The sequence below is a fragment of the Chiloscyllium punctatum genome, chromosome 37 (genome assembly GCF_047496795.1).
Source record: "Chiloscyllium punctatum isolate Juve2018m chromosome 37, sChiPun1.3, whole genome shotgun sequence".
NCBI classification, from domain to species: Eukaryota; Metazoa; Chordata; class Chondrichthyes; order Orectolobiformes; family Hemiscylliidae; genus Chiloscyllium; species Chiloscyllium punctatum.
The window spans coordinates 63,439,324-63,463,529 of record NC_092775.1 but is presented as its reverse complement, the minus strand read 5'-3'; the positions used below and the strand labels follow the sequence as shown (position 1 = coordinate 63,463,529).

At 43.1% G+C, this 24,206-nt stretch overlaps 1 protein-coding gene across 1 annotated transcript in view; it reads left to right on the top strand.

The window, feature by feature from the left end:
• The first annotated feature begins 2,117 nt into the window (after nucleotides 1–2,117).
• Nucleotides 2,118–24,206, top strand: part of LOC140463204 (troponin C, skeletal muscle-like) — a 66,047-nt gene continuing 43,958 nt past the window's right edge. Inside the window, exons 1-2 of the mRNA XM_072556997.1 lie at nucleotides 2,118–2,145; nucleotides 8,853–8,996. Of these exons, the coding sequence (XP_072413098.1) occupies nucleotides 2,118–2,145; nucleotides 8,853–8,996 (172 nt within the window). The remainder of the gene's footprint in view (nucleotides 2,146–8,852; nucleotides 8,997–24,206) is intronic.

Genomic DNA, 24,206 nt, shown 5'->3' with positions numbered 1-24,206 from the left:
ATGTAAAAATGGGTAAAAACAATGACTGCAGATGCCAGAAACCAGATTCTGGATTAGTGGTGCTGGAAGAGCACAGCAGTTCAGGCAGCATCCGAGGAGCAGTAAGATCGACGTTTCGGGCAAAAGCCCTCCATCAGGAATAAAGGCAGAGAGCCTGAAGGGTAGAGAGATAAGTGAGAGGACAGTGGGGGTGGGGGGAGAAAGTAGCATAGAGTACATTGGTGAGTGAGGGAGGGGATGAAGGTGATAGGTTAGCGGGGAGGATGGAGTGGATAGGTGGAAAAGAAGATAGGCAGGTAGGACAAGTCAAGGGGACAGTGCTGAGCTGGAAGCTTGGAACATAGGGTGAGGTGGGGGAAGGGGAAATGAGGAAACTGTTAAGCCCACATTGATGCCCTGGGGTTGAAGTGTTCCGAGGCGGAAGATGAGGCGTTCTTCCTCCAGGCGCCTGGTGGTGAGGGAGCAGCGGTGAAGGAGGCCCTGGACCTCCATGTCCTTGGCAGAGCGGGAGGGGGAGTTGAAATGTTAGGCCACAGGGCAGTGTGGTTGATTAGTGTGGGTGTCCCAGAGATGTTCCCTAAAGTGCTCTGCTAGGTGACGTCCAGTCTCCCCAGTGTAGAGGAGACCGCATCGGGAGCAACGGATACAATAAATGATATTGGTGGATGTGCAGGTAAAACTTTGATGGATGTGGACCAAATCATCCGCCGACATTTCTGCCACCTCCAAACAGACCCCACCACCAGGGATATATGTCCCTCCCCACCCCTTTCCACCTTCCGCAAAGACCGTTCCCTCCGTGACTACCTGGTCAGGTCCATGCCTCCCTACAACCCACCCTCCCATCCTGGCACCTTCCCCTGCCACCGCAGGAATTGCAAAATCTGTGCCCTCACGTCCTCCCTCACCTCCATCCAAAGCCCTAAAGGAGCCTTCCACATCCATCAAAGTTTTCCTTGCACATCCACCAATATCATTTATTGTATCCGTTGCTCCCGATGCGGTCTCCTCTACATTGGGGAGACTGGACGCCTCCTAGCAGAGCACTTTAGGGAACATCTCTGGGACACCTGCACCAATCAACCACACCACCCTGTGGCCAACATTTCAACTCCCCCTCCCTTACTGTCGAGGACATGGAGGTCCTGGGCCTCCTTCACCGCCGCTCCCTCACCACCAGACGCCTGGAGGAAGAACGCCTCATCTTCCGCCTCGGAACACTTCAACCCCAATGTGGACTTCAACAGTTTCCTCATTTCCTCTTCTCCCACCTCACCCCAGTTCTAAGCTTCCAGCTCAGCATTGTCCCCTTGACTTGTCCGACCTGCCTATCTTCTTTTCCACCTATCCATTCCACCCTCCACTCAGACCTATCACCTTCATCCCCTCCCCCACTCCCTATTGTACTCTATGCTACTTTCTCCCCACCCCCACCCTCCTCTCATTTATCTCTCCACCCTTCAGGCACTCCGCCTGTATTTCTGATGAAGGGCTTTTACCCGAAACGTCGATTTTACTGCTCCTCGGATGCTGCCTGAACAAATGTAAAAATGTCTGTACCTCTCACTCCGACAACAAGACAGACTGAGGCATCAGGTTAAAACCTGAGATTGGAAGAAAGTGCCTGGAAGGCTTTGTTGAGTGAATAAAAGTGTTCATGTATTTTTTTTGGCGTCGTGCAAGTTTTCTGTTTGAATTTCGCAAGTGCCTGCGGTCACTGAGCTGCTTGCTTTGGTTTCTTGGTTGTTCTTCGATGTCATTTCTTTTTGCCCCGTAGCTTGACAGAGAGTCACAGAATCAGAGAGATGTCCGGCACGGAAACAGACCTTTCGGTTCAACTCGTCCATCTCAAGAAAATATTTTATGCCAAGGGGTTATAACCTGTCGGAGTTCATATTATCGATCACATACAGAAATGTAAGTATGGATGATTTTAAGTGTCTGAGTTATTTTAGAAACTAAATGAAGTTAAGCTGCAGATTTATTGAAGTATTGCGTGTTGGGGTTTTGCGGTGTTATTCATACACTCGCAGGTAAAAGAAGAGACTTGTGGTGAAATGTGAATTGATTAAAGGACTGGGATCTCGGAATGTTCTATCCCCTTTAAGGAGCTAACGATGGTTCTCAGCAAACAGCTGCACCTCGGTTAGTTGAAGTCAGAGTGTTAAAGGGTTTCTGATGAGAATTTCCCTCATGGTTTTGAATTACTGTTGTATAAAAGGCAACTGAAGAGAGGAAATTCAATACAAATGACAATTTAACAATTTCACATAGAGCTTTGCCATGGTTGAACGAATAAATCAAATTTTAAAAACCTCTCCAGCAAAGGCAGTCCCCAAGACACGAAAGATGAGTGACAGTCCTGCTTGGGATCCGGAAGCATTTCGGAAGCATTTATCCCCCCCCAAAAATCAGGAATTCACAGTGTTGGGATTAACGACTGGTTGAACTGAGCAGTTGCTGGGAGGAATGGTAAACCTGTGAATATTTCGGGGAACTAAGTAAAGAGTTCCACTTGATTCTGAATGAAGTCAAGGTCAGGCAGGTAACTCAGGACAGAGAGAGAGAGATCAACAGTTTGATAATTCGGGGATCAGGAGACAATGTCAGGGAAAGGTGGGGCCAGAGCTCCGCGGATTCGAGCCACAGAGACATCGCCTTTCCGAGGGAATGGAACAGGTGATGTGTGTGCGCTGATATAAAAACATGAAGTAGATGGAAACACTGAACACAATTAAACTGTACGAGGATTCTATGGAATTGACCAACTTCCCAATTGGTGGGCGTCAGCCTTAAGTTTATTACAGGGACTTAGATATGTGTCCGCTGCCCACAGACATACATGTACACATTATATTGATGATATCTTGATCCACAGACCAACGGGAACTGTGTTAATGGAAGCTCTAGTCACACTGCTGCAACATATGCGATACAGAGACTGGGAAGTGAATCCGAAAATGATGCAGTGAGCAGCAGTTTTTTAAAGTATTCAGTTAACAAAAAACAATAGTTACCTATAAAAAAAGAATAAAATTCAAGAAATGTTTGTTCCAACTATCAAGACTGAGGATGGCTCGGATATTGGTGCAGACATGTCCCTTACTTGATCATGGTACTCAGATGTTACTGATATGCCATTACTCAAAAGGAAGCTGAGTGTGAATGGGGCGATGAAGAACAGAGAGCATTGAAGGCCGCCAAAGAGGCCGTAGCACTAACACTGCCCTTGGGCCCCTCAGATACCTGGCCGAGCCTTTGAATTACAAATGTCAGTTCTATAAGATGTCGCCATGTGGAGCTTATGGCAGAGACAAATCGGGAAAGCGATATCTTTGGGGCTTCTGGTCCAGAAAGGTACTGAGGCAGTTTTGCATTACCCACCATTTGAAGAACAAATTCTGGCCTGTTACTGGGACATGGTAGAAACTGAAGGACAGACGGACGAGGACAAAATGCTCCTCAGCCGGAGTTACCAATTCTGACAGGGGTGTTATTTGGTGTTGTGACCCACAAGGCCGGTAGTACCCAACAAAGCACCATTGTAAAATAGAAATGGTACATCGCTGATCGAGCCAAGAAGGGAAAGGAAGGGGTTGCCAAACTCAATGAACAAATAGCTGAATACCCGAGCTCTGACCTGGCCATTCCTGCATCTCCCGTTCAATGGGGGCGTACCCTTTGAATAACTGGCTGAAAATACTCGTCACTGTGTTTGGAGGAAAGTTAGATGAACCACTTGGGAGAATGGCGGAAGGCGGTGGCGAGCAGCTGTTTAATCTCTCCACACAGACGATTAACTGTCGTGAGGGAGATGGAGGAATTGAGCAAGTATGCCGAATAAGCAGCTGTGGTCCTTGCACAAGAAGAGAGTCAGTGTTTGTATGTTTATACTGACTGGTGTGTCGTGGCTGTATGGATGCCAACTTGCCAGTCACATGACTGGAAAATTGCTGGAAAAGCCCTGTGTGGAACAGAACTATGGAAACAAATATGGGTGAAGGCACAGCACATGGAAATTACTGTGCACCATGTTAATGCCCATGTGAAAGATTGTCTGTAATCTGCTGATCCGAACAATACTGTAAGATAGGATAGTAAAAGGCAGCACAATTGAAGGTGCATCTGAAGAGTGTCACACTGGAAAACGGGCTCATGAAAAATCAGGATATTGAGGGTATCAGGGCCCTGTGTAGTGGGCACGAGATTGAGGTTTGCACTTCTCCGCCGATCTGGTGAAAGGGTTATTGGCAGGTGTGAAATATACTGCCGAAAAATTCAATGGCACAAACTAATTGAGGAGTGCAGCCTGATCAAATGTGGCAGATGGACAATATTGGCCCATTCCCGTTACAACAACGATATCAATTTCTGCTAACCATGGTGGACAGTTACTCTGGGCTAATATTAGCTTTCCGGACAAAAAAAGTAAGCAGGATATCATTGTTATGGGCCTAGAACCATTGATATCCCACTATGGTGAACCATCAGATATATAATCAGGCAATGGTTCACACTTTCCAGGTCAACAGGTGCAGCATTGAACTGCAGACAACGGGACACATTGGAAGTTCCACATTCCTTACTAGCCTCACCAGCTGGTCTTATAGAACATGTGAATGAGTTATTAAAATAACAAACTAAATTATTGACCCCCGAATCATATGTTATTGGGATTGCTCAAAGTGCTGCCACTGATATTGTACAACCTGAACTATCAGCCTCTGAAAGGAGGGAGACCTCTGAGTCGAATGTTTGTAGGAGGTGGCCAGTTACATCCTTCCAATAAACCGACACTGTCCGATGACCATTGTACAGGGGAAAAGGTTTGGGTACACCACCCACAACACCCTCCTAAAACTTGTGAGATACTTACCTCTGGACAAGGTGATATCTAAAGGATATTGATAATGGAGCAGGACGTCCCAGAGTTTATAGGCAGTGGGGAGTTAATGAAAGGAGAGTGAGTTGTCAAAGATTGTACGTTGATAAGACATAATTTGTTCACAGTACCCAAGGTGAATTGTTATGGGAGATTGCTGCTGTGGATAACACATCAGTTTACACGGGCAACGGATTTCTGTGGTTGCTGTGCGGAAATGGTGTGGTCAGCCTGAGAGACTAACAGAGTACAGGACAACTTCACTGATTAATCAGGGCGTCGATGTGCCATTGGACACTATGCTGCAACATGTACGTCGTGTGGGTGATGGGTAGCAAGGGGGATGTACATCTGCAAACTACATGTTGAACAGAAATGGCTTGTGCAAAAAAACAATGCAACGACGCAGTAAATGACTACAACTTGGTTGTCACACTGGGTAAAGTTTAATACAAACACACCGTAAAGCATCAATGATACAATAAAAACCACGGTATTTGCCGATCAATGGTACAATTGTACCAAAACATCTGAAGTAGTGGGCAGGCCATGGCTGGCGGCTCTCGAAGTCAGTCCAGAAAACTAGTCAACAACAGTTAAGGATGGTCTGTATTCAACGCCTCCTTTCAACATGCACCAAAGTGATTGTATCTCCCAGTGTAGTTAATCTCACGATACGGGTACAATATGAGTCAAAACCCCCAGGGTGTAAAGTTAAGCCTTTAGTTAGGCGACTGCAAAATATCAGATTAAAGCAGGGTCTTGGTACAATATTAGGAGAGCTAGGATCAGGCATTGGAGTATTGAATGCCATGGATATTAAGACATTCCATAACAAGATACAAAAACTGACCATCCTGACTGGAGGTGCCATTAGTCTAGAAAATGATTGGGATGGAGGGATAACCAGGTATATGTTATCCAGTTGATTATCTGATGTAATACGATGGGATCAATTGTATAGAATGGGATGGAAAGAACTTCACACGTCCCTACAACAGAATGGTTTCAATAATTCTATGGTTTGCATGTTCCATGACATTCCTCATCAATTGTTAAGAGTAGAATTGGAATGAATAGTTTTGTCAGGACAGTGATATGTGGGTGAACATTTTCAAGTTTGCTGAATGAAGATTGCAATATGCAATATGCTACCTGTAACATGAAATGGTGTAATTTTACTGTGAGCATTATTAATGTGAACCATATACAGAATTCGTGTAACTTTATTACTCTCCCTCATCTGTTTGGCCCGCAGGTGTGGCTGCCAGAGATGAGAGGAAAGTGGATTGATGAGAGGAATAAACCTCACAATGAGACTGATTGTCCAGGGGTGGCCATTTGATACGGCATGTCCATTCCACAGCCCAGTGTTTGTACTGTGCTCCCTTGAACATTCTGCAGGAACATGCACATGGCAGTTAGTTCCATACAATGACACAGTTATTCACAAGGCAGGACAAAATCGGGCCTGTATTACCCGTCCCCGCACCAGTTATTTAGATGGTAACCGAAAGGATGTCCCAGTTAATCATTGTTGTAAGGATACATACACTATCTATGATCCCCAAGTAGACAGAGCATATCAATTAGGGAAATGGGAAATGGACAGCACGACCATACTGCCTTTGGGGGACAGGACCTTCCACCTTTTGTGAATTTCAATCGGTTGGAGCAATTTCTCCATGAAAACACTTGTATTATTCAGGAACTGGCGATAAGGGGGTAAAATATGCTTCCAATGAAAGCCGCCATGTTGTGCGCAGATGGACAGTTGACTTGCTAATTCGATCATGGCCTTTACTGTACATCACTGGAGGGATTTATTTAAGGGTTGGTCCCCAAAGGACACTGCGATTATTAATTTGATAAATCACCCAATTGTTATATTTTTTGTATCGGTAATGGTTATTTTCATTGCCGTTTTAATATCCTGGTGTAGGTCACATACTCTTTATTTTATGTTCTCACGTGGCTATCGCTGATTTGCGTCTGTATTTGCAATTGTGACATGCGCTGTCAAATATCATCGGGGGTGGATTGTACAGGACGGGCTGAAGGGGCTGAGCTTATTGCTGATATTGGACAGCTTCATGACTTTGAAGGGGTCCTGTGAACATTCCTGTACGTGCCTCAGTCGGCACAATCAGTACTTGTTTTCTGTATTTTCAAGCAGCTTGTGCTGGCAGTTTGTTACTCTGTGAGGGAGAGCGACTTTCATTCCAAGTCGTTGAACTTCACCTCGGACCGGGATCGGGAACAGGGCTAGAAATGAAGCTCAGCCTCGATCGAGGGGTCTCCGACGGGAAGAGGGATGTGAGGTTTATTGCTTTTTTTCTCCCTTTTCTCCCAGTTTTTGTTATGATTATCATCATTATTACTTTGGGGGTGCTGGTGTTGGACTGGGGTGGACAAAGTTAAAAATCACACAGGCAGGAAGAGGAGGATAGAGCAGATGAATGCATGGCTGAGGAGCTGGGAGAAGGATTCAGATTTTTGGATCATTGGAATCTCTTTTGAGGGAGAAGTGAACTGTACAAGAAAAACGGATTGCACCCAATTTGGAAGGGGACTGATATACTGCAGGGAGAATTGCTGGAGCTGCTGGGGAGGATTTAAACTATTAAGGTAGGAGGTTGGGACCGAGGGAGATAGGGTTACTTTATCCTGTCTGATGGAGTGATGAGATTCTACTCAGGTCAACATTTGATGTCTGGAATGATCTGGTTGCATAAAACTTCAGACTAATAGTGACCTTAAAGGCTGGAGTAAGGGGGATTGATATGGAATCTGAAAGGCATTAAATCCTTCTGGATCAGAGCACAGATGTCCACAATCATCATCTTACATTGCTACAGTTTCCAACAGCACTGGATCAGTCATTTCCAAGCAGCTGACTGATTGATGGTGTTATTTCCATCAAATGCCTGAATTCCCCTTTTCAGTTTGTCTCTGTGGTCCTCTGGCCTCCTCTTGTCCAAGAGGATTCTTCTCTGAAGCTCATCTTCCCCTCTGCCTGATATCAGACCAGTTTGTTGTTACCTGAATTCCCTCAGTTGCTACTTTTACATCGTCAGGGCTTCCACTACCAACCTCTGTTGCACAAGATTGAAAGAGAATATCTTTTATTTTAGTTTACTTTTGATTGGAGAGGGAATTGAGAAAAGGGCTGTTTCACAGCAATGAACTGAAGAAGCAATTTCTGCACTTTTAAAAAGCAAATTATTGAGAATCATTGCAAGGAATGATTACACTGGTGCATTGTTGAAGCCATGGGGTGGGATGTCTGTGACCTAGCTAGCATGAGGGAGTGATGTTATTTCTTCATTGAGTAATTCTGGATTAGCCAGGATAAGTGCTGCTGATAAAGTAGTCCTTCCTAGTCTGAATTAAGAAGTACTTTAGTGTTCACTATTATCTTATTTCCTTACTCTTCTACTTACTCTATGAAGTGAATCCTTAATTTTTTAACTCTGTTTCTGTATCAACTTTGTAGCAAACATTTTCATTCTTCAGTGCCTTTATCCCTCAGATGGAGCCATGTGTGTTGTCTTTATACACTTTTCACAGTACTCCAGTAATTCTTTACTTGAGCACTTGTGATAATAAAATCTAAATCAAACTTAATTAATTTCTCAGTAATTAGTACGCAATAGTTTATGCATTTCACTTATGATTGATGTCTTGGGTTTCCCATAGGATAGTCAAATCTCAGATTGCAACAGTTCTCACGAACACTCATATGTATGGAGTTTATATATTGAGATTAAGCCTGTTGGTTTGAATGGCTGTATCTGTGCTTAAATACTAGGAACTGTGTATCACCAAACCAGCACTGTCCTGACTTAATCTACATGTGATTATCTATGAAATGATGTGCACATATTGATGGACCTTATACCAATATTTCTCTGAAGCAGATTGAAACCAATAATAACATGACAAGAATTTCTTTAATTTATTTTCATAGAGTTTTTGGCCGTGCTTGACATGTTTGCTGCTGATGGTGGTGGTGACATCAGCACTGATCAGTTGTTTAAAATGATGAAAATTCTGGGTCAGAACCCCACCAGAAAAGAGATGGATGCCATCATTGAGGAAGTAGATAAAGATGGTATGAAAACATTTCTTCATTAAATATAGCAATTTTATTTCATTCAAACATAATTTTGTTCTCAAATGTTCATGGTTAACGGTTGACAGATCTTATAATATCAGTGTGGTCTTAACTTAGGAAGTGGCACCATTGACTTTGAATAGCTCTTGGTGATGAAACAAGGGAGATGAAAGAGGAGGCAAAAAGAAACTGCGAAAAAGTATTCGCAGAAATCTTTTGTATGTTTGATAGGTGAATTTGGTTTTTGACTAATTTCATCAAACTGTGGCCATGCAAAAATTCCATTTTGAGGCAATGGTTTCTCCAAAGAACATGTTGTAAAAATAAAGACCTTACTCAAAGATCAGCTGAAGAAACAGAAAAGCACAACCACTTGCAACTAAATACCGGGAAGGGGGGCAGCTAGCTCAGTTACCTGGATAGCTGGTTTCAATGCAGTGTGACACCAACAGTCGGTTTAATTCCTTTTCCAGCTAAGATCACGATGAAGGACTCTCCCTCTCGACCCTCAACTGAGGCATGGTGACCCTCAGGTTCAAGTCACCACCAGCCATCTGTGTCCAATGAGAAAGCAACCCTATGATCTGATGAGACTGTGGTGAATTCACTTGTAAATTACCGTCACAAAATCATTTTAGCAACTAAGTACATTTATTATACAAACAAAAAACTTAAGAAGCTTGTAATCTGAAATAAGTTTAGAAAATCTCAGTAGAGATCACCTTCCGTAGAGACAGATAGACTGAGTTTGTGTTCCTAGTTTATATAACTTCTTCAGAACAGAAGTGAGGGAGAAATATAGAAAAAATAGAAACATTATTGGCAGAACCAGTAATTGCCAAACATATATTTAACAACAGTTCATGGGCATTTTCTGTCACATACAATACCTTTCACAATTCAATATATAGAATATTGAGGGACTAGAGATGGTGTTGGAGGATTTACAACAATAATAACGGAAATTCTTGGGTATACACATCAGGAAATGATTAACAGTTGAGTCTATTTTCTCTTCAACAAAGAAGAACAAAAGATGGTCCATAGATGTATGTAAAATTCATTAATGTTTTGATAGAGTAGATAGAACACGTTTTCAATTGCGAGAGTTGACGGCGTAATTTGGAAATGTCACTGAATCAGCTAGCCTGTGACCCACACTAATGCTCCAGTGACAAAAGTTCAAATCTCATCCTGTCAGCTGGTGAAATTGAAAACTCAATTTATAAATCTGGAAAGTAAAACTAATGTCAGTGGAGACTGTGACAACTGTCATTGATGATGGTGACATCGATCTTGTTCTTTCATGTCCTTAAAAGAAAAAATGTGCCTTCCTTACCTCATTGGCGTAAAGGTGATTTTAGAGCAACAGAAATGTGTCTCAATCTTAACCGTGCTGTCAAAAACATATCCCTCCTTGAAGCGCGCAAACAGCCCCTGATGCACCAGCTCCCTCCGTCACTGCTGCAAATGTCAGATTGGTTTTCTTAACCATGTACAGGCATTGCCTGAGACAAAGACCCTGCTGAGCAATGATATCCTGTGCAGATCAGTGTTTGCTGACAGACATATTTGCTGACATATTGAACCTCTCCTTGCCACAATTTGAAGTCCCCACCTGCTTCGAGAGGACCACCATCATCCCAGTACCAAAGAAAACACATGCAGCGTGGGTTAAATGATGACCATCCAGTGGCTCTGACCTCCATAATCAAGAAGTGCTTCAAGAAGTTAGTCATGGCCCACATCAACTCTTGCCTCCCCAGCCAACCAACAAAATAAGGCCACATCGGATACCATTTCCCCGCCCTACACTTACCCCTGGAAAATCTGGATCATAAAGGCACCTATATCAGCCTCCTAATCATTGACTCCCATTCCACCTTTAGCATCATAATCCCTACCAGACTAATCTCAAAAATCTCAGAGCTGGGTCTCAGCTCCGCCCTCGGCAACTGGATCCTCAGTTTCCAGTCCCACAGACCACAATCAGTCAGAATTGACAAAAGTACCTTCTCCACAATAATCCTCAACACTGGCATCCCACAAGCATGTGTTCTCAGCCCCTTTCTGCATTCCCTGTACACCCATGACTGTGCAGCCAAGTTCTGTATGAATGACATCTACAAGTTTGCAGAAGATACCTCTTTTGTAGGCCCGATATCAATCAATGATGCATCAGAATACAGGAAGGAGATAGATTGCTTGCTGTTGTGGTGCAATGATAACAATCGCGCTCTCAATGTCAGCAAAGGAAAAGAACTGATGATTGACTTCAGTAAGAAAGGAGGAGGACATGTCCCTATCTGCATCAATGGAGCTGAGGTGGAGAGGTTTGAAAGCGTGAAGTTCCCAGGAATGACGATACTATCCTGGAACTCCCAATGCATGTGATAATCAAGAAGGCACAACAGGAGGCTTACGAAATTTAGCATGTTGATAAGGACCCTCACTAACATTTTCAGATGCATTACAGAAAACATTGTATGTGGATGTATGACAGTTTGGTGCACAATTGCTCTATCCAGGACTGTAAGAAACTACACAAGGTTGCGTGCACAGTCCAGGTCATCACGGATGCCAACCTCCCATCAATGGACTTAATTTACACCTCTCATTGCCATAGAAATGCTGCCAACATCATCAAAGACTTCTTCCACCCTGGTAATATACTCCTACTTCCACTTCCATCTGGCAGAAGATATAGAAGCGTGAGCACACGCACCAACAGGTTCAAGAACAGCTTCTTCCCGGCTGTTATTAGACTACTGAATGCACCTCACCTTAATTCAAAATCTAATGTTGACCTTGCTTTTGTGCACCTCCATTGCAGTCGTAACTTGAATACCTTGGTCTGTCTAAGTACCCTACAATCTGTAGTATTCTAATTTGCTATGATCAGCCTGTACTGCTCTCAAGACATAATTTTTCACTGTACTTAGGTACATGTGAAGACAATAAATCAAATCAAGTCAAACCTAATAGCTGAACAAGCAACTCTGTTCAAGAGCAATTAGGTATCGTCAACTATGTTGTCCCTGTCAACAGTATCCAAATACATGCAAAACGTTATGAAGAACATAACTAGAGAATAACAATATGAGCTTTTCAGAATAGCTTTCATGACCAAACGTTTGGAACAACAGAGAGTACAACTCAAATTTACAACAGTAATTAAAGGGAAACTAGATAAAATTGAAAGGAACAGGGGCTTACAATGATTAATTATTTTTAGTTACTTTCAGACTAGAGGACACGTTATTCAATCCAGGGCATGAGTAATTTCAGACATTGAGTGGCAAGTGTAGCACTCTTGGATGGAACAGGTGACTTTGAAACGAGAGTGTCTGAAGCTCTTTCCTAAGATGTTCACACATCATATTTAGATCTGTTGTAGACCACTGAGTAAAATGGATTACTATGATTAGAGTATATAATGTAAGAGGAATGGCTGAACAAAAGTGAAATTAGATGGATCTGACCTTTTCTCATGTAGAAACTTCTATTTTGGTGAGGCAGATAACATTGCTGGATTGGTGACATTTCTTGTTGACTCCAGGAATGCTGATAGGTTCATTGATTGTGTCGAGCTGAAATATTTCATTTCTGTCGGTGGGGGCATTACGCAGATGAGGAATGCGATGAACTCATGAGGGAGTTGGACAAGAACAATGATGGCAAACCTGACTTGGGTGGTATGTACAGATAATATAATGAATTCAATTCATTGGTGATGTTGCATAGCTTTACAATGGAGTAATTAAAACATGTATGTTTTCAATCAACACTGTTCTTCCCTTTACAGAATGGACCGAAATAATGGAGTAAACCACCAACGTTCCTGAGCATTTCATTACGAAAGAATTCACTTGCACCACTCATACAGAATCTGTTGGTCCTGTGAACTTAACGTTTAGTCCTGCTTACCAGATCACCATCATAAATGATTAAATGATTTAATGAATTGTATGATGTTGCCACTCTCTTCTCTCGCCAACTGATCAGACGTCTGAAGTACACAAGGTAGTTGCAAAGAAAGCAAATCTATGACACAGGACTAGAGCTACACATGAAGCATATAGAATCATAGCTGCTGCAGTTCTCTCTGAGTCGGGAGAAGCAACCTCCGTTTTGTGAAACCTTTTTTTATTTTGCTTTGTTCACTGCACAATTTATTCAAAATGTTTTCTGAATATAGTTAATGTCTACTTTCACAACAAGTTGCTGTTGCATTTCATTTGGTAAATTATATGGATTCTCTGGATTTTTAATCTCTGGACATTTACACTCTGTTTCCTGCAGGTGACAACGTTCAATTACATCCTTCAAAAGAGGTTTCTATCTTGACACCAGAACCATTTACATTTATATGAAACATCTTTCCTAACAGACAGGAGGCTGGAAGAACACAGAGTAAAAACAATGACTGCAGATGCTGGAAACCAGATTCTGGATGAGTGGTGCTGGAAGAGCACAGCAGTTCAGGCAGCATCCAAGTAGCTTCGAAATCGACGTTTCGGGCAAAAGCCCTTCACACAGCAAGCCAGGCAGCATCAGGAGGCAAAGAAGTCAACGTTTCATGTGTAACTGTTCTGCAGCACTGGGGGAGACTGTAGGGGAAGCTACAGATAAAGGGTGGTGGCCAGAGTAAGGTGGTGAAGTGGGGATATGTGAAGACAAGTAGGGAGTACAACCTGATTGGTCAATGGGAGGAATGAATCTGGTTGGTCAATGGGAGGATTGAAAGCGGGTTGGGGGGCTGGGAATGGAGTCAGGGGATGGGAAAGAAGGTTATTTATAATTGGAGAACTCAATTTTTGAGTCTTCCGGGCTGTAGATCGCCCCGGCAGAAGATGAGGTGATGTTCCTCCAATTTGCAGTGTCCTTCATTAAGGCATTAGAGGAGGTCAAGGATGGTTGTGTTGGAAAGGGAGTTGGAAGGGATTGTTTGGGGCCCTGGATGGAGGCGATAGGAGTGGTGTGCTGGCAGGTTCTGCATCTTTTCTGGTTGCAGGAAAAGTTGCCTGGGGGTTCAGGGGCATTGGTGGGAAGAGTGGCGCAAACCAAAGACTGTCGAAGGGAGCAAACCTTGTGGAAGGCAGAGAAGGGTGGGATGGGCAAGATGTTCTTGGTGGTGGGGTTTGGTTGGATTTGGCGGAAGTATTTAAGGCTGATGCCTTGGCTGCAGTAAACTTTCATGACCACAAGCTATCTCCATAAGGTGTTAATTAATGAGTGCAAAAACATTAAACCTGGATGACGGAATGGACCTGGTAGCCCCTCAAATCTACTCTTCTGTTCAATTAAACATTAGTAAACAACAATGAAACAATTTTAAGTAAAATTCAATTAAAGTATCAAACATTCTGTCCAGGGATTTTTATCTGTGAGACTCCACATAACTCTTGCAAATTGTTATTATAACTAATAGCACGGATGATGCTGCTGTTTTACTGAAGAACAGATGAGCCAGAATAAATGGATGACTGGATGCAGATTCATGAAAACAAAGAGATGGCATGTCACGGTGGTAGTGACTCTATCTTTAAGCCAGGAGACCGAGATGCAATTCCCCTGGCTCACAGTTGTATTAGAACAGGCCTGGGCCCTTTTGAAGCAGTGATGACAGCCCTATCTCTGAGTCAGAGGCCAGATTTCAAGAAGCAACTACCCCAGATGTGTGTAATAATATGGCGGATCGAGTTGATTAAGAAAAGTTGACATCTGGCCCTCGAACAGCTTTGCATGAGTTGGAGGAAGAAATATTAAAGAGGAGTCTATGTCCTGTGTTCCTTTGCACAAGCAATTTTTATTCAGAGCTCTATTACCACATAAGTGGGAGTGACCAGAGACCAACCTGAATTTGACCTTCACATGGGGTTCAGATGTCCTCTTAAACACCAGCTCAGATCAGGGGTCACTAACATTGAGTTTCCCAGCAAAATACAACAATTTTATAACCTTCACATTACTCAATAATTCCTTGTAACATTGGTGTCATTGTTAGCCACATACCCCTCTTCTATTCACTGTATCCAATAAACACAGAAACAATGATGGACAAGTGTGTGGACATCCCTAATTCCTCTCATAATCTCATGATGTTTAGCAGAGACCTCTGTCATCTGTCCTTGGAATCTTACAATGCTCTGACAGTTTTATGCCTTCCTAGACATTTGCCATCTGTACTGCATTATTTACGAAAAACCTAAATAGTTGCTTTTCTCGAAGGACAACAGAAATGGTAGAGAATGGTACAATTGCAACAGTTAAAAGGCATCTGGATGGGTATATGAATAGGAAGGGTTTTGAGGGATGTTGGCCAAGTACTGGCAAACAGGACTAGATTAGATTAAGATATCTGTACGCATGTCTGAGTTGGAGCGAAGGGTTTGTTTCCGTGCCAAATCTCTGTGACTCTTCCAAATTCTTTACTACTTTTAGTATGGCACATTAGGAAACATTAATTTCTACCAATTGCTATAAAGTGTTTAAAATCAACTCTCATGTAAAGTTACTGTGACACGGCTGACAAATTGAGAACAACCCCTCTGTCGTTTCAGCCCAAGTGATCAAAGAACAGTCCCTCTGACTTGCAACTGCAGTTTACGATCCCAACTATTTACATACGGTGGCACACTGACTCAGTGGTTAGCATACTACCTCACAGTACCAGGAGCCCAGGTTCAGTTCCAGCCTCGGGTGACTGTCTGTGTGGAGTTTACACCTTCTCCTCATGTCTGCATGAGTTTCCGCTGAGTGCTCTGGTTTCCTCCCACAATCCAAAGATATGCAGGTTAGGTGAATTGGCTATGCTAATTTGCCCGGAGTGTTCAGGGATGTGTCGGGTTAGGTGCATTAGTTAGAGGTAAATATAGATTAAAAGAGTTAGAGAGTGGGTCTGGGAGGTTTACACTTTGGACTTGTTGAGCTGAAGGGCCTATTTCCTCACTCTCGGGATTCTATGATTTCTGCAGTAAGTGGATTTTAAACTAAAGTTTCATTTTATATAAAACTTTACTATTTCCACACTGCATACTTTCCAGTATTAGTTATCCTTTCTTAATAAATACATCTGTTGAAACTCCACTGATGCAGGTGAAATTCTATTACTTTACAACTCTATCAAGCCATTAAATGACACGTGGTTAGATTCCACAAACAACTTGGGGACAAAGTTCTCTCGTTCTCTCGTTTTCGACTCCCCCACCCAGGGAAAAGACTTTGAATATTTACCATATCCGTGCCCTTCATGATTTTATAAACCTCTGCAAGGTCACCCTTCAACCTCCAAAGCTCCAGGGAAAACAGCCCCAGCCTATACGGCCTCTCCCTACAGCTCTAATCCTCCAACCCTGGCAATATCCTTGTAAATCTTTTCTGAACCCTTTCAAGTTTCACAACGTCTTTCCAATAGAAAGGAGACCAGAATTGCACACAATATTCCAACAGTGGCTAACCAATGTCCTGTACGGCTGCAACACGACCTCCCAACTCCTGTACTCAATACTCTGACAAAGGAATAAAGGAAACCATACCAAATGCTGGAGATCAGAGTCAAGATTAGAGTAGTGCTGGAAAAGCATAGCAGGTCAGGCAGCATCTGAGGAGCAGAAAATTAGCATTTCGTCAAAAGACCTTCATCAGGAATTACGCATCATGACATCGTTCACTTTTTCCACCATCTCCGCCTCCGAGCTTACATTTTCAATCAGGACTCCCACCCATCTTCCGAGGACCTCTTCACCCACCTCCAACACACTCCATCCACCTGAACACCCCGCGCTGGCCTATTATGCACCCTCTATCTTATCATTTCCAACTCCCGCCGAGACATTAACCGCCTCAACCTGTCTACCCCCCTCCCCCACTCCAACCTCTCACCCTCACAATGCGCAGCCCTCCACTCCCTCTGCTCCAATCCCAACCTCACCATTAAAACAGCAGTCATGGAGAGTGCAGTTGTAGTTTGGCACACTGACCTCTACACCGCTGAAGCCAGGCACCAATCAAAGACACCTTCTCCTACCACCTCCTCGACTATGACTCCACCCAGCATCACCAAACCATCACCTCCCAGACCAGACACAGCCTCATCATCTCAGGAGATCTCCCATCCTCAGCTTCCAACCTCATAGTTCGGGAACCCCACACTGCACGACTCTACCTCCTTCCCAAGATCCACAAGCCTAACGACCCCAGACGACCTATTGTTTCAGCATGCTCCTGGCCCACCAAACTCATCTCCACATACCTTGATACTGTCCTATTCTTCTCAAGTCCAGGAACTCCCCACATACATTTGAGATATCACCCACGCTTTCCACCCCTCCAAGACTTCAGTTTCCCCAGCCCCCAACAACTCATCTTCACCATGGATATCCAATCCCTCTACACCTCCATCCAACATGACCACAGCCTCCAAGCCCTCCGCTTCTTCTACTCCCGATATCCCCACAGTACCCTTCCACTGACACTCTTATTTGTTTGGCTGAACTGAACAATTTCTCCTTTGAATTCTCACTGAATTTATAGCCAAAGGAGTCCAGTGTCATGGAGATATGTTACAGTCAGCAATCTTAGATTAAAACTTTCATGTTTTATAATGGGACATGCTGGTGTCTGTTCTTCGAAATGTAAATACCAGAATTTCTATTAAATTACATTCTCAAAATACCTCAGCTTTTTAAACAATAGTTGTTAAGTCTGTCTGTGTCGCAATGCTATGTCAGACTGACAAACCCTTTGTATAATTTTACAGAGTTTTACATGGATTCATGCAGTTTTTGAGCAAAATAAAATAAACTTATGCAAAAACAAATTCACCCCATAAGCTGATATGTGTGTGCATGTAGGAGTGACAGATTGAATGTGCATGTGGGTGTGAGTGCTCATGATAGAGTGTATGTGTATATGTGTTTGTGTAAGCTTGGTGAAGTGTGCGCGAATGGGCTATGTGTAAGAGCGTGCGTATGTTGGTGTGACTGCGGGAGTGTTTGTGTGTGCATGTGAGAGAGAGCTTCTATGAGGGTGTGTGTGGTGTGTGTGTATCATGCAGTGGGCTCACCTAATAGAGTGACATGAAACCATGGTCCCGGATGAGGCCATTCCCATGGACAGAGAACTTTTCTATCAGCTTCTTTTCAGCCGTTCTACATTGTTGCTTGTCCTGAAGGACGGTCACCCGCAGGTATGATGCTGAATGTCCCGGACCACTGAAGTGTTCCCTGACTGGGAGGAAACACTTCTGCTTTGTGATTGTTGTGCTATGTCCATTCATCTGTTGTCGAAGCGTCTGCTTGGTCTGGCCAATGTACCATGCCTCAGGGCATCCTTGCCAGCAGTGAGTCAGATAGGCCAAGTCGGCCAAGTCACATGAGTACTCGCCGTGTATGTGGTGGGAGCTGTCCCCACGAGTAATGGTGTTATCCGTGTTCTGTGGCAGGGTTATATGGTGTCGTTGTCCTGGAGGCTGATCAGTTTGCTACGTGTCATGATCTGTTTAACGTTTGGTGGTTGTTTAAAGCTGAGAAGTGGAGGTGCGTGGAAAGTCTTGACGTAGTGCTCATCCTCATTGATAATGCGTTGCAGGCTGCAAAGAAAATGACATAGTTGTTCGGCTCCCAGAAAGTACTGGACACTGAAGGGTACCCTATCTGTTGCAACCTGTGTCTGTCTCCTGAGGAGGTCCTTCTGATTTTTCACTGTGGCATGTTGGAAGTGGCGGTCAATGAGTTGAGCATCGTACCCTGTTCTTATGAGTGTATTCTTAAGCATTTTCCAGTGTCAAGTGTCAACAAACAAGCCTTAAACAGATCATGATTTGTTGCAATCTGCCCAGCTTTTAGGACAACACAATTATACAACCCTGCCGCTACAGATGTGTCAGAGTATCAACACAGGTGACACCAGCTTCCAGCTCAGCAAGCAAACCTACCTCCAGATGCTCTCACACATACTCCAGCACACTCACATACTTATTTAACCAAGCTTACAAACACACACACACACACACACACATATGTATACACACACACTCTATCATATGCACTCACACCCATATGCACACATTCACATCCACACTCAAACTATCGCTCCTAAATGCACACACATATAAGCTTATGCAGTGAATTCGTTTTTACAGAAATACATCTTAGATTAGATTAGATTAGATTAGATTACTTACTGTATAGAAAACAGGCCCTTCAGCCCAACAAGTCCTCACCGACCCTCTGAAGAGCAACCCACCCAGACCCATTCCCCTACATTTATTCCTTCACCTAACACTACGGGCAATTTAGCATGGCCAATTAACCTAACCTGCACTTTTTTGGACTGTGGGAGGAAACCGGAGCACCCGGAGCAAACCCACGCAAACTCGGGGAGAATGTGCAAACTCCACACAGGGAATTGCCTGAGATGGGAATTGAACCTGGGTGTCTGGCGGTGTGAGGCAGCAGTGCTAACCACTGTGCCACTGTGCTCAAAAACTGCATGAATCCATGTAAAACTCTGTAAAATTATACAAAGGGTTTGTCAGTCTGACCATAGCATTGGGACACAGGCAGACTTCACACCCATTGTTTAAAAAGCTGAGCTATTTTGAGAATGTAATTTGAAAGAAATTCTGGTATTTACATATCAAAGAACAGAAACCATCATATCCCATTATAAAACATGCAAGTTTTATTCTAAGATAGTTTATTGTATCACATCTCCATGACATGGGATTTCTCTGGCTATACATTCTGTGAGCATGATCTTAACCTCCACAACCACCAGATGAAGGAGCAGGGCTCCAAAAGTTGGTGCTTCAAAATAAACCTGTTGAAATATCACCTGGTGCTGTGTCGTTATTATTACCTCATGAATATCCACATTTAAACAAATTCTTATTGCCGAGTCTTCTCTTAACTACATTTAACCAAATCCAAACCGAACTGTTTTGAAGCACCCCATGATTCAAGATAGGAGTTAATTGTGAGGTGAGCGTAATCCTAATCAATGTTTACGATTAGATGTAGACACTTATACAGCTATTAACTGGCATATGTTAATTTCTGGAAACTGAATCGGAGAGTATAACCCCCTCTTCTAATCTTTTGTTCTGGGTCCCCAGCGGACCATTCTTTAACATTCTGGGTCCCCTTGGTATAATTGGGATCAAATCAATCCCTTAAGGTGTATAAATGGTATGAATGCATACTAACAAGGGATGTAAGATTACATGATTGGGCAATAAACTTGGCAGATGGTATATAAGTTTGGAATGTTGTTTAGTTTGGCAGGAAGAAGACAAAAACAGCTTATGAATTGAATGCAGACAACTTGCAGAACACGTTGGTACAGTGAGACATGGGTGCCCTCATAATGAGTCATGTTGAACAAGTTATTTGAAAGGCAAATGGCATTTAATGAAAGCTGAAAGGGTTTAAAAAATAATATAACAAAATAATTTGCAGAGAAATATTTAATTATATTCAATTATGAAGTGCTGACTGTGGATAACCAAACAATAGGAACAAACTTCGTCAAAGCACAAAGGGGACCTACAGTCTTGGGAACTTGGGGAAATAAATAGTGAAATCTCGAAAAGAGTCTCTCGTACAGAAGAGGAGGAGCTGAAGATCTTATAATACACAAGTGTAGATAAATCCCTGGAATGTGATAGGGTGCATCCCTGAACATTTTGGGAAGTGAGGAAAGAGATTGCAGGGCTCCCGGTGAGAAATTTATATCATCAACAGCCACAGGTCAGGTGCCAGAGGACTGGAGGGTGCATAATGTTGTGGAATTATTTAAGAAATGCTGCAAAGAAAAGTCAAGGAATGACAAGCAGTTGAGCCTCACATCAATAAATGACAAGTTACCGCAGGGGATTCTGAGAGACTCATGAATTCAGAGAGATTCATGAATTTAGAAAGTTAAGGACTGATTAGGGATAGTAAAAATAGCTTTGTGTGCAGAAGATCATGTGTCCCTAAGTTGTTTGATTTTTTGAAATGTTGATCAAAAAAGATCGATGAAGGCAGGCGGTAGACTTCGTCTCCATGGACTTGATTGAGGCCTTCAACAAGGTCCCACACGTAGACCCATTCATAAGGATCTAGGGAGAGTGAGCCAAATGGAAATAAAATTGGCTTGAAAGTTGTAGACAGAGGCTTGTGTTCGAGGCTTGTTCCTCCGACAGTTGGCCTGTGAATAGCAATATGCCACAAGGATTAGTGCTGGATCCACTGCTTTTTGTTAACTATCAACATGATTTGTATGATATTATTGGAGGTGTGCTTAGTAAGTTTTCAGGAGACATCAAAATTGGTGGTATAATGGATCAGTGCAGAAGGTTATCTAAGAGGACAGTGAGATCTTAATCAGATGTGCTAATGGGCTGAAGAATGGCAGATGTTCTAATCTTCCTGTATGCAACTTTGTCAAAACCCTTCTGAAGACTCAAACACACCATTTTTTGGTATCCATCCAGCCATAACCTTATGAGGTTTTCACAGTGTTCATTCTCTAATTTTCTTCAGCCATGGATTATTCTGAGTTACTGGGTGTGTCAGACCTTGTCCAAAGAGATAGATCAGACAATTACGAGACACTGTATGAAATTAATTGGAAGGAATTTCATCATTGCTTTCGGGATCCTGTCATTCAGATAATTTCAGAGGTTTGCGGAGTTGGAGTTCTCTTTGCAAAGAGAAGTAGCAGCCATGACTGTGTTTGCTGTTCGCTGAGGATATATTGCAGGAGGGTCTGATTGGGCTGATGCTGGGACGGATATATGTTCACAGGCTGTCCCATGATATCTGATCCTTCCCTTGGCAGAAGCAGTTGCCAAGACATAAAGACATTCACTTTCCAGTGTCCAGCAAAATAAAACACTTCAAGAAACAAAATGGTGATTGGGTCAAAAACAGAGACATAAAGTTCAATGGCAACTCAGTCTGTTTCCGTTATCAGAACACATTTATGTGCACTGCAAGAAATATGAGTGTTCCAGTCTGCTCTTGCTGAGCTCTCTGCTCTCGTTCTCCTAAAGTTACAAAATTGCACAGCTTTACACGGTTACTCAACCCATTTTGGTGCACAGTTCTCACAGCATTCAGGTACACAGTCTACCACAGTTAAACATACACCTCCCAAAGCCATTCCCCAGATCACATCCACACAGATGATCAGGCTGTATTCCCCTAACTATGAGGCATTGTGATTCCAGTAGCAGCATTCAATGATCCACTGGGATTGCTTCTAACAAGCTCATGCCAACTATAACCGTGAGACTGTAAACATGACTGTTTACTCAATTCAAAGAAGTAGCGACACAATTCTTTCTTTGCACAAGCATGCTAAAACAATCTTTTGATGCTTCTGTTCTTGATTTGTGTTGTCTGTCCAACTCCAGCCTATCATTTAGGTACTTGCCATAACTACCCAAGCTAACACACAAGAGTCAAACTCAGCATTTCTGAGTTTGCTGCCACTCCTCTGGTGACCAAGCAAGTAGTTTGAGAGGCAGAGACCTTGAGGGATGTGTAACATTCCCCCACCTGTCCATTCACCATGCAATAACTTTCTTTGTTTCTTCATGAAATCAAAGCACAGCTCCAGTTTCTTTGTTGATGATGCAAATTTCTCACCAATGGGCCCTGCAATCTCTTCCCTGGTTTCCCACAATGTTCTGGGATGTTCCTGATTCACATCCTAGAGATTTATCTACACTTATGCTTTTTAACACCTTCAGCCACTTCTCTTCTGTGATATCAACTCTTTTCAGACAGTATATTCGACTCTAAGACAGTAATAGCAAATCAAAGGCTATTAAAACATACAAGATAATGTAAATGTGTGTGTGAGCATTCATTTTTCAGTTCCAAATTGTTTTTTCTTTAGCGTACTGTACATTCCTTTATTGAGGCTAGCCAAATCCTTCTCTAAATGGTGTTACCATTTTATACTCTCCCAAAGCAGCCCTTAGGTCTTCCAAATCTTCCCTTGCCAGGGCCTCCTCAACTTCCTTCAAGTTTGTATTGGCCTTTTCTGCCATGCTTAGGATCACCATTGTCTCAGAGTGGAGGTGGATTATTCAGGCCCTTTGATATCCATCCATACTCAAGGGGTGAAGCAGAAATATGGCTTTTGTATTTCACTGGATAGTTTCCCAAATTTAAGCTGTTTATTTTGGTTACCATGCAGTATCCAGCATGACACTGTAACTCCATATGCTCTGGTCAAGCCCTTGGCTTTACAGGCATCTGGAGCAGTGGCTAAGGACACTGTGGAGCATCCTTGAGTTAGAGAGTATTGTGGAGAGCACGCAGAGAGAAGTGTTCACACTGCAGGCTCAGACTCTGCACGCAGGAAGGGGATGGGTGACTACCAGTCAGAGCAAGGGAGATGGACGGGCAGTGCAAGAATCACCTGTGGCCATTCTCCTGCAAGTCCAATATACAGTTTTGGATAGTGTTGAGGCGATTGACCCCGTTGAGGAAAGCAGCAGCAGCCAAACTCCTTACCCTACGGTTGGATCTGCTGCAGATGAGAGCGGTAAAATGTGCCAGGGTAATACTTATAGAAGAGTGAATTGTGGGGGGAATGGACTGGCGTTTCTGTGGCCACAAACGAGACTCCAGGATTGCATGTTGGTTAACTCTGTAATAGAGTTAATGTCATTCTGTTTGATAGGGTTATGAGCAACAACCTGCGAGATGCAACTCAGATCCACATTTGATGCCTGGAATGATCTGGTTGCATAAAACCTCAGGCTAATAGTGACCTTGGAGGCTGGAGTAAAGGGTTTGCTATGGAATGTGTGAGGTATTAAGTCATTCTGGGTCAGAGCATAGATGTCCACAACCACCTTTCTGGTTTGCTGCAGTTTACAACAGCACTGAAATTGTCATTTCCAAGTAGCTGACTGAATGCTGGTATCAAATGCCAACATTTCCCCTTGCAGTTTCCCTCTGTCCTCCTCTGGCCTCCTCTTAACCAGAAGCTTCTCTGAAATGCATCTCCCCTTCTGCCTGATATTAGAGGAGACTGCTGTTCCCTGAATTCCCTTAGTTGCTGTTTTTTTGTCCATCAGGGCTTCCTCTACCAACCTCTGTTGCACAATGTTAAAGGCTGTATCTTTTAATTTAGTTTATTTTTGATTGTGGAGTGAATTGCAAAAAAGGCTGTTTCATAGCAATGAACTGAAGAAGAAAT